The following is a 12,551-nucleotide window of genomic DNA, read 5'->3' as shown; positions in this document are numbered from 1 at the left end:
ATAATTTTGTAAAATATGATCATTTGTTCCAGCCTGATGGAAATATGGCATGCAAATTCAAATAATGCAACCATTATTGTGGGACTCCCCATTCACAATAATTGGGATCTAGAGGTATGTAACAGAGAGGAAATGCAAGTCAGGCTACCAAGTGTCCCATTTCTGTGTGAAGAATTAATTTATACAGGAAAAACTTCTTAATTGTATTCAGGTGTTTTTTTTTTGAGGGGGGGCACAAATTGCCATATAAAATATTTTTTTGTATGCTCTGTGATAACTTTTGCTTCTTTTTGCCTGCTGGCTGTGGTTTTACTCTCTTCACACTCCTGAATTGTTCTCTCTTTGCTCTAGCTTTTGAATCGAAAAGACAAGACCACTTTTGAGAAGCTGGATTACTTGATGTCTAAGGAAGATAATTATAAGAGGACTCGGGAGTACATCCGAAGCCTGAAGATGGTCCCCAGTATTCCCTATTTAGGTAGGTGGCTAGGAATAGACTCTTCCTGCTTGGACAAACATGTTCAGATTTCTATGAAATGTCTTGTAGTTTCTGATTCTCAAATTGGCAAGTATTTTATCATGAATGTGCAAGGTGAATAAGACCATGGACTAGCTGAACTTCTTCCTCAGGAAAAGCAAGGTTGCTGATATGGTTCAAATGATAGTGCTGCTGGGAATAGGCTTTGGGAGGTCCTTTCTCTGTATTGGGCCTGGAAATAAAATGCTGTTCTGTGTAATGAAGTGCAATAGGAAAAGTATGATCTGGATTTGAATTATGGCTTTGTCATGTACCAACTGTGCAACTCTGGGCAAGTCACATTCCCTTTATGGATTTTTCAGCTATAAAGTGATGAGGTTGGGCTCATAATCTCTCAATTCCTTTCTAGTGTTGACATTCTGTGATTCTATAATATGGACTCCCACTCCTTCCATGTCTGCCTCCAGAGCTACTGGGAAGTTAGACTTTTCATTGTCACTTGGGAGAAGAAACTTTGTTGTTCAAATTAATTCAGCAAATAATTATCAGGCATCCACTATATGCAAGACACTATGCTAACATCTGTATATCTATATCTAGATCTAGATTTAGATCTAGATCTAGATCTAGATCTAGATCTCTATATATATGTATGTATGTATGTATATAAAGATAAAGATATGTGTATGTGTATAGATAGATATATGTCTGGATAAAGAGACAAAAATGAAACAGTCCTTACCCTAAGAGTTATAGTCTATTGAGGATATATAATATGCACACAAATTAGTAAATATAAAGTATTTAAAAGGGAAAATGCTAATGACTTTGAGGACCAGGAAAGATCTGTTGTAGGAGCTAATACTTGAACTGTGCTTTGAAGGAAGATAAGAGACAGAGGAAGGAAGGAATGTTTTCTGAGTATGGGGAGAGGGGAACAGAGCTCTTGTGCAAAGGCCCAGAGATGAAGATGGAATGTCATGGACAAGGGAGCAACTATGAGGACATTTTGACTGAAACAGAAAATGTGTGTGTGGGAGCAATACGAAAATAGACTGAAAAGATTGGTGGGAGTAAGACTGTAAAGGGCTGTAAATGTCATGCTAAGGATTTTGTATTTTATCCTAGAAGAAAGAGAGCTAGAGAAGAATTCTGAGTAGTAGAGAGATACGGTCATAATCGGTATTTTAGAATGATCAATTTGGCAATTGTTTAAATAATCAATGACAGGTGGAAGGGGTTGGAGGCAGAGAAACCAATTAAAATTGCAATGATCCCGGTGAGAAGTGATGAGGCTTGAATTTTGGGTAGGGGCTTAGTGAGTGGAGAGAAGAGGACAGATGCCATAGATGTCACGAAGGTAGGATCAGTAAGAACTTGCAGCTGATCGATTAGGGAAATGACAGGGGGGAGGATGGCACAGGGTGGGAATCAAGGGATATGGAAGAGTAAAGAATGACTCCACATCATCAAAGGATGACCTTGAGTGACTGGAAGAATGGTGGTGCTTTTGACAGAAATAAGGAAGTTTTGAAAAGTATTTGGGAAAAAGTATAATGACTTCTGTCTTGAATCTGTTGATTTTGAGATTCTTCCAGGACACCCAGAAATAGGTGTCCAGTAAGCAGTTGTTGATGTGGGCTGGAGTTCGTAGAAAGACTAGAGATGGATTTGAGAGTCTTCTATGGAGGGATGATCATTGAAGCCATGAGATCATCAATGGAATGTGGAGAGAAGAGGGAGCCTAGAACAAATCCTGGAGGGATGCCCACACTTTCCTTTTGTACTTTTGTTTATAGCTAAAGAACTCAGCTAGGTCTTTCTCATTTGTATTTTCTGAGGCTGTTATGGCCAGGGCTTCTGGGCAGAGAATGAGGGGCAGAGGAAGGGGTTGCCTGAACACGGCTTCAAGAGAAAAGGCCAAAGTGCACAGTTTCCAACTGCAAAAAAAAAAAACACAAAAATAACTAAAAAGTGGTGTGATGTGAGGAAAGAGCATTGAACTTGGTGCCACGGTACTTGGGTTCCAATTCAGGTTCTGTTTCTTAACATCTATGTAACTTTAAGCAAATTATTCTGGGGCTCAGTTTCCTTCTCTGTAAATTAAGGAGCTTGAACTAAGCACCTAGGTGGTACAGTGGATAGAGTGCTGGCCTTAGGCTTGAGTTCAAGTCCTGCCAAAGACACTTGTTAGTTGTGCATCCATCCCTAGGCAAGGTATTTAATCTTTCTAAGCCTCAGTGTTCCTAATCTATAAAATGGGAATAATAGTAGCACTGACCTCACAAGGTTGTTTCAAGGATCAAATGAGATAATATACATGGAGCACTTCACAAACTTTAAAGTGCTGTGTTAATGCTAAGTATCATCATCATTATTAATAGTGCACTAAGCAATTTCTAAGGTCCTTTCTAGCTCTAACACCATTATTACTACTTTTATTAGTAACATTAGCTCATATTCCTGTAACGATATAGATCTCATTCCTATAACAGTAATTGTAAAAATAATAATAATATAGCAATTTAAAGCGAAGCTTTTCCTTTACAGCTCTGGAAGGTAGCAGTTCTAAAGAGACTTCCAGCTCTAAAATCCCATGAGTTGTCTTTCCTTAAAGTGACTTCTTTCTCATTTTGTAGATTTTGAGAAAATTAAATATCCCTGAATCTTAATAACCTGAAATAACAAACAGTAACATCTCCTTTGGCCTAGAAGACACTCCTTGGCATCTGCACTGTCCCATCTGCTAATGTGCTTACAGCTGAAAGGCCTCTTTACTTTCTGTCTTCTCCTGTTTTCAGAGTTTTTAGTTCTATTGGGGGAAGCAACAGGATCTGGTGACCAAAGGTGAAGTCATTCACTCTGTGGTTTCATCAGGAGGGGAGGCCAAGCTTTCCATGAGTTCGTATAAGGTACAGTTGTTCAGCTTCACACTGACTAGTGAAGTAGAGGTGACTAGATAAGAAAGAATGACAGCAGGACAAACAGGGACTGTGAAATGAGAATATTTTTGTTTTCTCCTTCTGGGACACCCTTAGGGTAGATGTCTCAATGGCTCCAAAAGCCCATTAAGAATAAATCATCCCTTGGGGCAGCTAGGTGGTACAGTGGACAGAGCACGGCCCTGGAGTCAGGAGGACCTGAGTTCAAATCTGGCTTCAGACACTTGACACTTGCTAGCTATGTGACCCTGGGCAAGTCACTTAACCCCGATTGCCTCACAAAAAAAGAAAAAAAGAATAAATACTTCCTCAAACAGTTCAGATTAAAGCCCTTGTGTTCCTGTCCTGTGCTATTCTTGTCTGTGTCTTCCCACATATCTCTCATTGATGCATGGTAGATGATCATCCTCTATCTCTTTTAGTATTGTGGGGGTGTGGGAGATCCTTGTGGTACAGTGAATAGAAAGAGTCCTGGCTCAGCAGTCAGGAGGCCTGGGCTCAAATCTCACCTCTAGTGTTACTTGTGTGACCTTTAGCAACTCATACCCTCAGGCCTCAGTTTCCTCATCTGTGAAATGGGGTGGAGAAGGGGGGCAAGTGGACTCAGAAGCCGCTTCCAGCTCTAGAGCTATGAGCTGATGATCCCGCCAGATCAGCACTCTGTTGAAGCACAGAATTTTAGAGCAGGAATCCCCTTCCTCTGCAGTCCTCTGCTTGAGAAACTCTAGGCGAAGAGAAGCCTGGGGGCAGCCTATTCCTCTTTTGGACAGCTCTTGTTGTTAGGAAGTTTTTCCTTAACACCGAGCCAAAATCTGTCTTTCTTCAGCTTCTACCCATTGCCCTGTGGGTCCAAGCACGAAACTCAAATCTCTCTTCCTGGCCAGTGCTTAAAAGTTAGGTAAAATGATGTCGACAGGGAGGAACATTCCTGGTGCACTACCCCTTGGTACACTGGTGGGGCTTCCTCTGCATGGACAACCTGTCCAACTTGGGATAGTGGTTTCAATAAACTTTTCCTCTTGAAAGAATGTTTCTCCCTCCCACCCCACCTCCCTTGAAAGGATGTGTTTATCTAAAGAGGAGAAGTTACATAATTCCTGGAAAAGCACATTATAGGAAAAAATGCCTGAAACTTGACCATTCCTTTTTCCCTTGGCAGAGTTCCCTCTGCCGCTCTTCATTTTTTCTTAAATTATACTTGGGGAGCAGCAACTGGCCTCACTTGGATTTTTCATGCTGGGTTGGTCAGCCTCACCAGCAGAGTTCAAAAGCTGCTTGAGCTGTAAATTTCTAGGGCTTGTGTTTTGGTCACAATTAAAAAAAAAAACTTCCATGGAAAGTGCCTGAACAGCAAACTTTCCAAAGGGAATAAGTCTTTTCTTGCCTGTAAGGAAGCTTTCCCATGTTGTGCAGTTGGGAGGGTGTTCCTAGCCCAGAAAGCAAGAGGCTCGGTTCATTTTTCCACATGCTCCAGAGCCCATTGGCTCCATGCTCCTGTGTGCAGGCCACGTGCTAACAATTCTCTTGCAACATAGCTTGAAAAACATGGTAGTGCAGGCACGTTTTTAAAAAAACAGACTCCCTTTGTAGTTGAGGTATCTTCCAAGTTGCTTCAAAACACTAGAGTCCCTGCAAAAGACTGTTTTGATCATTAATGACTAGTTTCTTCATTCATTCAGCAAAGGTGCATTTAGTACTTCCTATATATAAGGCATTGTGGGGGATGAAATGGTGAAGAAGAAACAATTTCAGTCTTCAAGAAGCTTTTAGTTTTTATGGGAACTGATAAGAATAAATAGAGTGAAAATTAGAGCTTCGTAAGTGTAGAAGAGGAGTGAAAAGTGCTCTCAGAGCCCATGATGGAGAGCTCACTTCCTTCCTGGGAGGATCAAAGAAGGCTTTGTGGAAGAAGAACCTGAGCTGGGTCTTGAAAGACATGTAGAATCCTGTCCACCCCAAAGGAAAATTATTAGAAAATCACAGAATTTAGAGTAATAGGGGCCTTATTATCATATAGTCTGACACCTTCATTTAACTGAGACCCAGAGAAATTAATTGACTTGCTTAAAGGTTATAAACAGAAGAGCTAGGATTCAGACTCAGCTTCTGTGATTCAAAATCCAATGGACAGGGGGTAGATAATAGAAACATTTGGCTAGAGTCTACAGTAGGGGAAGGCTAATTATTGAGATGAGACTGGAAAGATAGAATGGAAGCACAATATGGAAAGCCCTAAAGTCCAGGATCCAGAGTCTGGACTTTAGTCAAAAATTGTTGGGGAGCCATTGAATGTTTCTGAGTAAAGGAATGACATGATCAGAAGTATGAATTGGAAAATTAATCTGGCAATATTTTAGAATGGGATCAAGTGGGAGAAACTGGAGGCAAGGAGACCTATTAGAAAGTTATTGAAGTAGTTCTAGTGAAGAGATAATGAGCTTGTGAGAGAAGATGGGGGCATAGAAGAATAGAGAGAAAGGGTCAGCTATAGGAGATACTATAACAGATTGCGTGTGAGACAAGGGAAAAAGACAAGGATGACTCTGAGGTTGGATTCTTGGTCACTAAGAGGAGGAGAATATGGTGATGCCATTGATAAAATAGAGAAGTGTGGTGAAATGACCCCTGCTCAGCTACTAGAAGGGGAGGTGGGATATATTCTGGATATGCTGTAGCTGTAAAGGTTTTTTATTTGTAATTATGGCAAAAATACGCAGTCTTCAAGGTCCATCTTCTCACGCACAGGACCATGACTCATGATGTGATAGGGAAGTAATTAGAATAAGGAGTGGCCTGTTGCTGGTAAAGAGCCTGGTCAGATTCCAGATCCCAAATATCCAACAAGACTTCTGGTCAATTAGATTTTAAAAATCTTTATTAATAACTACCATATGTTCAAAGCTAGGAATAAAAAGATGAAAATACACATCCTTTTCCCTCAAGGAGATTACAGTCTAACAGGGGAATATAGCAATGTACACCTCTAGCTATAATAGACATAGAGTGTAATAGGGACAAAGGAGAGATCCAGACAAAGGGCTTTAGGAAAATTTGAAGAGAAAGAGCTCACTCTCCTCTGGGAAAACAGTTCTGAAAATTTTTGGTGTCAGGACTCCTTTGCGCTCACTCTCTCTCTCTCTCTCTCTCTCTCTCTCTCTCTCTCTCTCTCTCTCTCTCTCTCTCTCTCTCTCTCTCTCTCTGTCGGTAATTGGGGTTAAGTGATTTAGCCAGAGTCATGCAGCTAGTATTATGTGTCTGAGGCTGGATTTGAACTCCCATCCTCCTGACTCCAGGGCTGGTGCACTTTCCACTGTGCCACCTAGCTGCCCCCTCCTTTGTACTCTTAAAAGATTATGGAGGCTACCCCTCCCCCCCTCAAAGAGCTTTTGTTTATGTATGTAATCTATCATTATTTACTGTTATTAGAAATAAAAATATCTTTGTATTATTATGAAAATAGTTTTTACCTCATGGAGCCCTTGAAAGGGTCTTGAGGACCCGCAAGGTTCCCCATACCACAATTTGGGAACTGTTCCTCTGAGAGGATCAATGAAGGCCTAATTGTGGAGATGACACCTCAACTGGGCCATGAGGGAGGAGAAAGATTCAAGATGGAATCTACAGGTTCTGGGCCTTGTCTGTTCTCTGCCAGCTAAGGGAGGGCACTCTTGCCCTTAGACTGTTCCCTTACCCTCTGCCTAAGAGTGGTAGAAGCTCCACAGGCCTGAACATGCTACATTGTAGCCACAGCCCTTTAGGCTTTGCTTTCATTACAAGTTCCTGGATTTCATTAAGACCTGGCCGACTTGTAAGGACTGTTAATAAAGACCAAAATCCCTGCCCTGGGTTCATATTTATCAGCACCCCAGACTGAAATGTTTCTTTGTACTCTGTGGGCAGATCTACCTGCCTCTTAGGAGATTTGTGCTCACCCACCTTCGGCCCCAGGCTCACCAGGGCAGCCAACCCTACCTGAGATATTTGATGAAAGCCCATAAGAACTGTGGGCCATTTTTAACAAATGCCATCCATTCTTCTTCACCTACCTGCACAGCCTCTCTAAATCATGTCAGATCAGCCTCCCCTTAGCCTGTCCATGGCTCTTCCCTGAACTTCCCCAGGATCTAGAATCACAGGACCTCACTTTTAGGAAAAGCACTCATCACAGTCTTCTCCTCATTTCCCACCAACTACACTACTTTTGGATGTCTTTGAACTCCTTCATCATGCTTCCCTTCCCCAGGAAACTTGATATTTGGAAATCTCATTTTCCTGCAAGATTGAATCTGCCTGTTACTCACATTTCATCAATAACCTCTGCCTCTCTGATTGGACCCTGTGACTGGAGAACAGGACCATGGGCTTTGGGGCCTTTCAGGAATGGGCACAGCACAGTCTTCCCCATATTTTCTACTTGCTACAATGTTTTTGGACTTTTTTGGACATATCCATCACCTTCCCTCACCCCAGAACCCCTTACCTCCTCCCCACCCCCACTTTTATGTTTCCTTTTATCTTCCTCCTTTAGATTGTAAGCCCCTTAAAGGCAGCGACTGTCTTTTTATTTTTACTTGTATTCATATCCCCAGCACTTAGCATACTGCCTGGCACATAATAGACACTCAATAAATGTTTATTGACTGACTGACTGAGGAACTGCATTTGAATTATGGGTATTCACGCTTGCTAACTGTGTAACCATAGGTAGGGCCCTTGCCCTCACTGGGCCCATTTCTACCTCTTTAAAATGAAGTCATTGAACTAATGACCTGAAATTCCATAATCCTTAGTAAGAGTTTCTTGAGATCTTATGATGATGACAGACTCCCTCCTTTTGGGAAAGGAAATGTGGTTCTCATTCCTGATGTGATGCATAAAACATTTACAGTGTGCTAGGTGCTGGAGAATTTACAACATTTTATAAGGTATAGTCCCTCCTGGAGTTTACAGTCTAGTGCAGGTATATGAAATATAGATAATTTAGTTGAATAAATATTTATCATGGACCTATCATTTTAAGAGCCCTGTGCTAGGATCTAGGGGAAATATACAAGTTAGATAAGAATTACAGTAACCTTTGTTAATTTAGCGCTTTAAGGTTTATAGAGTACTTTCCTCCCAGCAGTCCTTCGGAATAGGTAGTATGAACTCCCCATTTTACAGATTAGGAAACAGAAATTGAGAGGCTAAATGACACATGGTTACTGGAAGCATTGGAGCCTGGTCTGGAACCCAGGTCCTAACTCCAAGTCTAGCACTCTCTCCAATGTGCCATGCTGCACATGCTTCATGGAGGAGTTGGCATTTGAGCTGACCCAGATGTTGGCAGGTGAATAAGGTCTTGCACTGCTGAGTTATGACATATGGCTTATGAATACACTTGTGTTCAGAAGCTCTGCCATTGTATGAGTCACTTTCTTATGTTATATTTGTGGGATGTTTGCCATGGCAAACTCTAGATTTAGAGACTTCTGGCAATTCCATTGGTGCTCGTGTTTCTAGGGCTAAAACATCTTTGTACAAGACAAGGGCACATTGTCGAAGGGGTCAGAAAGGACTCCTTTTTGTCTCGAGAATGACTATAACAAGAGGACATCCTGGCCTTGAATTCCTCCACCTTCACGAACTTTACATTCTCTGGAATCAGGGCTGCATCTTCTTCCAGTTGCCTTCTACCAGGGAACCTCCGTTTCCTACTATCTGTAGGCCTGTTCTCAGTAGGGGGGGGGATTTTAGCAGCCTCCTTGGAGTAATAGTGCTCACCCAATGTGACCCCATTCCAGTGTCTCCAGATAAAAAGGCCTTTTTTTTTTTACTGACAAATTGTATAGATCTCCATTATTCCTTTAAAAGAAAGGAGAAAAACCCACTATCCATATCACCTGTACAGCTGTTCAGTAGATCTCATCCTTAGGTCACGAGCATCTTTGGGTGCGTGTACATGTCTGAGCCAGAGCTGGAAGGCCTCTTCTAGAGGACAGTCCTCCCTACCTCCACTTTGGCAGCCAAGATACCTATTAATATTTTCATATGACCTGAGTGGGGGAAGGGGGGAGAGGGGGCAGTTTGAGCAGACTACAAGCTTGATATGAACCAAAAGTGAGTTATCAGCTACGAAAGTGAATTTGGTCTTGGACTCCATTTATAATAGCATAGTGTCCAGTAAAGGGAAATAATAGTTCCACTATATTCTAACCTTATCAAGACATTATCTAGAATACTATGTTTAGAAGTAGGCATCACATTTAAGAAGGGCATTGATAATCTAGAGAGTATTAAGAGGAAGGTGATTTTGATGGTAAGGGGATTGGAAACTTTGACACATAAGGATAGGTTGAAGGAATTGGGGATGTTTAGTCTGGAGAAGACAGAGTTTGGAGGCAGGAGATTAGCATGATAGCTTTCAGGTATTTAAAGAGCTAATTTTGCTAAAATAGGCAGAACTCAGTGCGATGGGTTGATGAGGACAGCTATGTTTTGATGTGATATAAGGAAACATTTCCTAGCAATTTAAATGTTTGCAAAATAGACAGGGCTACCTTGGGAGGAAATGGACTCCCCCTTGAAAGCCACACTTGTTGGGTATGGTGGAGATTCTTGTCCAGATAGGGATTAGACTTGGGGGCGGGAGGTTCTGGTTCCTTCCACTCTGAGATACTGAGATTCTGTGAATAAGCATCTAGAATCCTGGGGCATCTGGACTTGAGCAAAAGTGCCATGATGCTGCATACCTAGGGAAATTTTTCAGATCATTTTATTGAAAAATTCATACCCATCATGCTTCTTTTAATGGTCACATTTCATCTGAATTAAGGCCAATAGACCTCCTCTACATTTCTCTCTCATTTCCTGTTTATATTTGAAGAAGATCTCATAGGTTAAACATTTGGAAGGACTTTAAAAATAATAAGGCAGCATATGAATACGTCAAAATAGCATTTGTGGATTTTTATTGCAGATTTGTGTCATTACAAGGATAATTTGGGAATATATTAAAAACCCTACTTTTTATATATACAACACATGCTACATCAGACATCACTTTAATACACATCATACATTATTTTGAGAAATACTGAGGTAATAAGGGGAACAGGCACGCACACGTGTATGTACAGTATATAATAAGGCATGGGGATCTCACAGATTTATTGTGTGATATTGGTGAACTGCCAAGAGCTTCCCTAATTGTTAGCCCATCATATTATTTTGTTTTGCAACATGTCCTATGATAACGTTAAGCTAGAAAATTATGTCAGCTGGCAAGATTGATAGGGTCAAGATTCTGTAAGGTAGTTGTGCTCTTCACAAAAAAATTGGCAAATTCCATATTGGGTAGGACAGGTAAATTAACTGAATGATCTTGTTCTTGATAACATAGCTTTCTCAGAGTAAAGTGATCTTGTATCTAGAGATCAGGCATCAGTGTTTTGTTGGCATTATCCACTGGTGTTCATGACCTGGTGGGTTGGTTTTTGGTCTGGAGCCATTTTCTGACTCACATGGCTAGATACTGGCTGAACTTAGATATAGCACATGGTGGAAGATGTTGACTGTTATTTGTGTGAAGGTTGAAGTGATGTATTGGCCAAACTGTGAATGAAAATTCACTCATGAACTATAGAGTAGGTGGTTAAGATTATAACACTGACTGACTCCTTTCCTGACCAGAAGCCTGGGCCCCAGCCTACCTCCTGTCCAGGGGCTTAGGAGTCCTAAGACCTCATTCTGAAAGAATTCTTTTACCAGAAGGTACTGCCAAGAGGAGAAGGATGGAACCTGTATGATTATAAGGAATGGGGAAATCTAGTGAAGGACAGCAGTAGTTATTGAGGAGGAGAAAAGATCTGTGCCTTATCATGCTGGGAGGAAAATGGAGGAGAAATGGAAGTGCAGAAATGGAAAGAAAGTCCCTGAAACTTGGTTGAATACCAACAGCGTGCCTTGACAGAGAAAGCTGGGAACCTGCTGTATCTGAGACATTAATACTAAAGGCGATTCCAAGAACCATTGAATCATAGCATCTCAGAGTTGGAAGGGACTTCAGAGGTCATCTAGTGCAATGAGTGTCTTTGAATGGTGGACACACATTCACTTGTTGGACTATTCAAGTGCATCCTTTCTCAATTTGAGATAATGAAGCATAAATTGAGTTTAATCTCACTGGTAGCTGATTGTTGGTTTGTCAAGTGCTGTACGTTGTTTCAAAGGAGATAGTTTCCTGTGACGAGGATAATTGACAGTTTGTAGAAGCTCAAACACTTGAGAACTGAAACCATACGTGCATATGTATGTATACACATACACTTGTGTAACAGTGTATGTTAAAACATACACTTACGTAAAGTAAAAATATTCTGCTGTTGTGTGTTCCCAGTATTGAGAGCCAATTCCTTAGAAAAGCTATCTGCAGTCTTACCCTTTTCCTCTTCTGTCTACAAAAACGGGCTACATTAGTTGCTTCCTGGCATGAAGAAAGGTCTCACAGGCAGAGAATACTGCATCATTTGAATTTAGTTATCTGTGGCAATGGTTTATGAAAATCGGATGCAGCAACAAGTCCTTGCTTCCTTGTAACAAACCTCAAAGACCTGGAATTCCAGGCTGCAGAAGAGATGATTTCTGGAGAGTTTGCTCAGCTTTTGCTCAGGCTGGGTGGTGGCAGATGGGAGTCCAAGGTTGGAAGAGAGAAGCTTCTTTTAGTGGAACGTGTTGGGATTTGGTCTAATCATCATCACCACTTTCTTAAGAGAATAAGACCCTCCTCGGAATTCAGCCCAATAGACTCCATCCTGATAGCGACTTCGATAATGACCTCCTCGGTACCAAACCCCATTGAGATTGGAGTGGGCACAGGCATTGTACCACCAGCCTCCTTTCTGGTAGTGAGCACATTTCCTGGAGGAAAAGCAGAAAAACAGGTGAGGTTTACCTACAAAGAGGAGTATATTTAGCCGACTTGCCCTCCTCTATGTATAATGAGGTACACTCTTGAGTTAAATTAGCATAGAGTATTCCTGGCAGAAAGCAAAAAGGCAAATTCTCCTACCCTTGCATAAACATGGGGCAGTCTTCCCAGCTTCACAGAGACATGGGAAGATCCCCTGGAAATAATTCAGGAAAGGTGGTTT

General features: G+C 41.4%; 2 protein-coding genes across 3 annotated transcripts in view; one reads left to right on the top strand and one right to left on the bottom strand.

The window, feature by feature from the left end:
• RALGPS1 (Ral GEF with PH domain and SH3 binding motif 1) overlaps positions 1 to 12,551 on the top strand; it is a 606,537-nt gene that overhangs the window by 268,324 nt on the left and 325,662 nt on the right. For both annotated transcript variants that reach the window (XM_020984956.2, XM_020984955.2), the window contains exon 9: positions 352 to 478. In XM_020984956.2, coding sequence (XP_020840615.1) covers positions 352 to 478 — 127 coding nt within the window. The remainder of the gene's footprint in view (positions 1 to 351; positions 479 to 12,551) is intronic.
• The window catches only part of ANGPTL2 (angiopoietin like 2), a 58,837-nt gene continuing 56,639 nt past the window's right edge, over positions 10,354 to 12,551 (bottom strand). The window contains 1 exon segment of the mRNA XM_020984960.2: positions 10,354 to 12,318. Within this exon segment, the coding sequence (XP_020840619.1) occupies positions 12,120 to 12,318 (199 nt within the window). The 3' untranslated portion in view covers positions 10,354 to 12,119.

This window comes from Phascolarctos cinereus, unplaced genomic scaffold, assembly GCF_003287225.1.
Source record: "Phascolarctos cinereus isolate Bilbo 61053 unplaced genomic scaffold, phaCin_HiC Scaffold_2;HRSCAF=192, whole genome shotgun sequence".
NCBI classification, from domain to species: domain Eukaryota; kingdom Metazoa; phylum Chordata; class Mammalia; order Diprotodontia; family Phascolarctidae; genus Phascolarctos; species Phascolarctos cinereus.
This window is presented reverse-complemented; position numbering and strand designations above follow the sequence as displayed.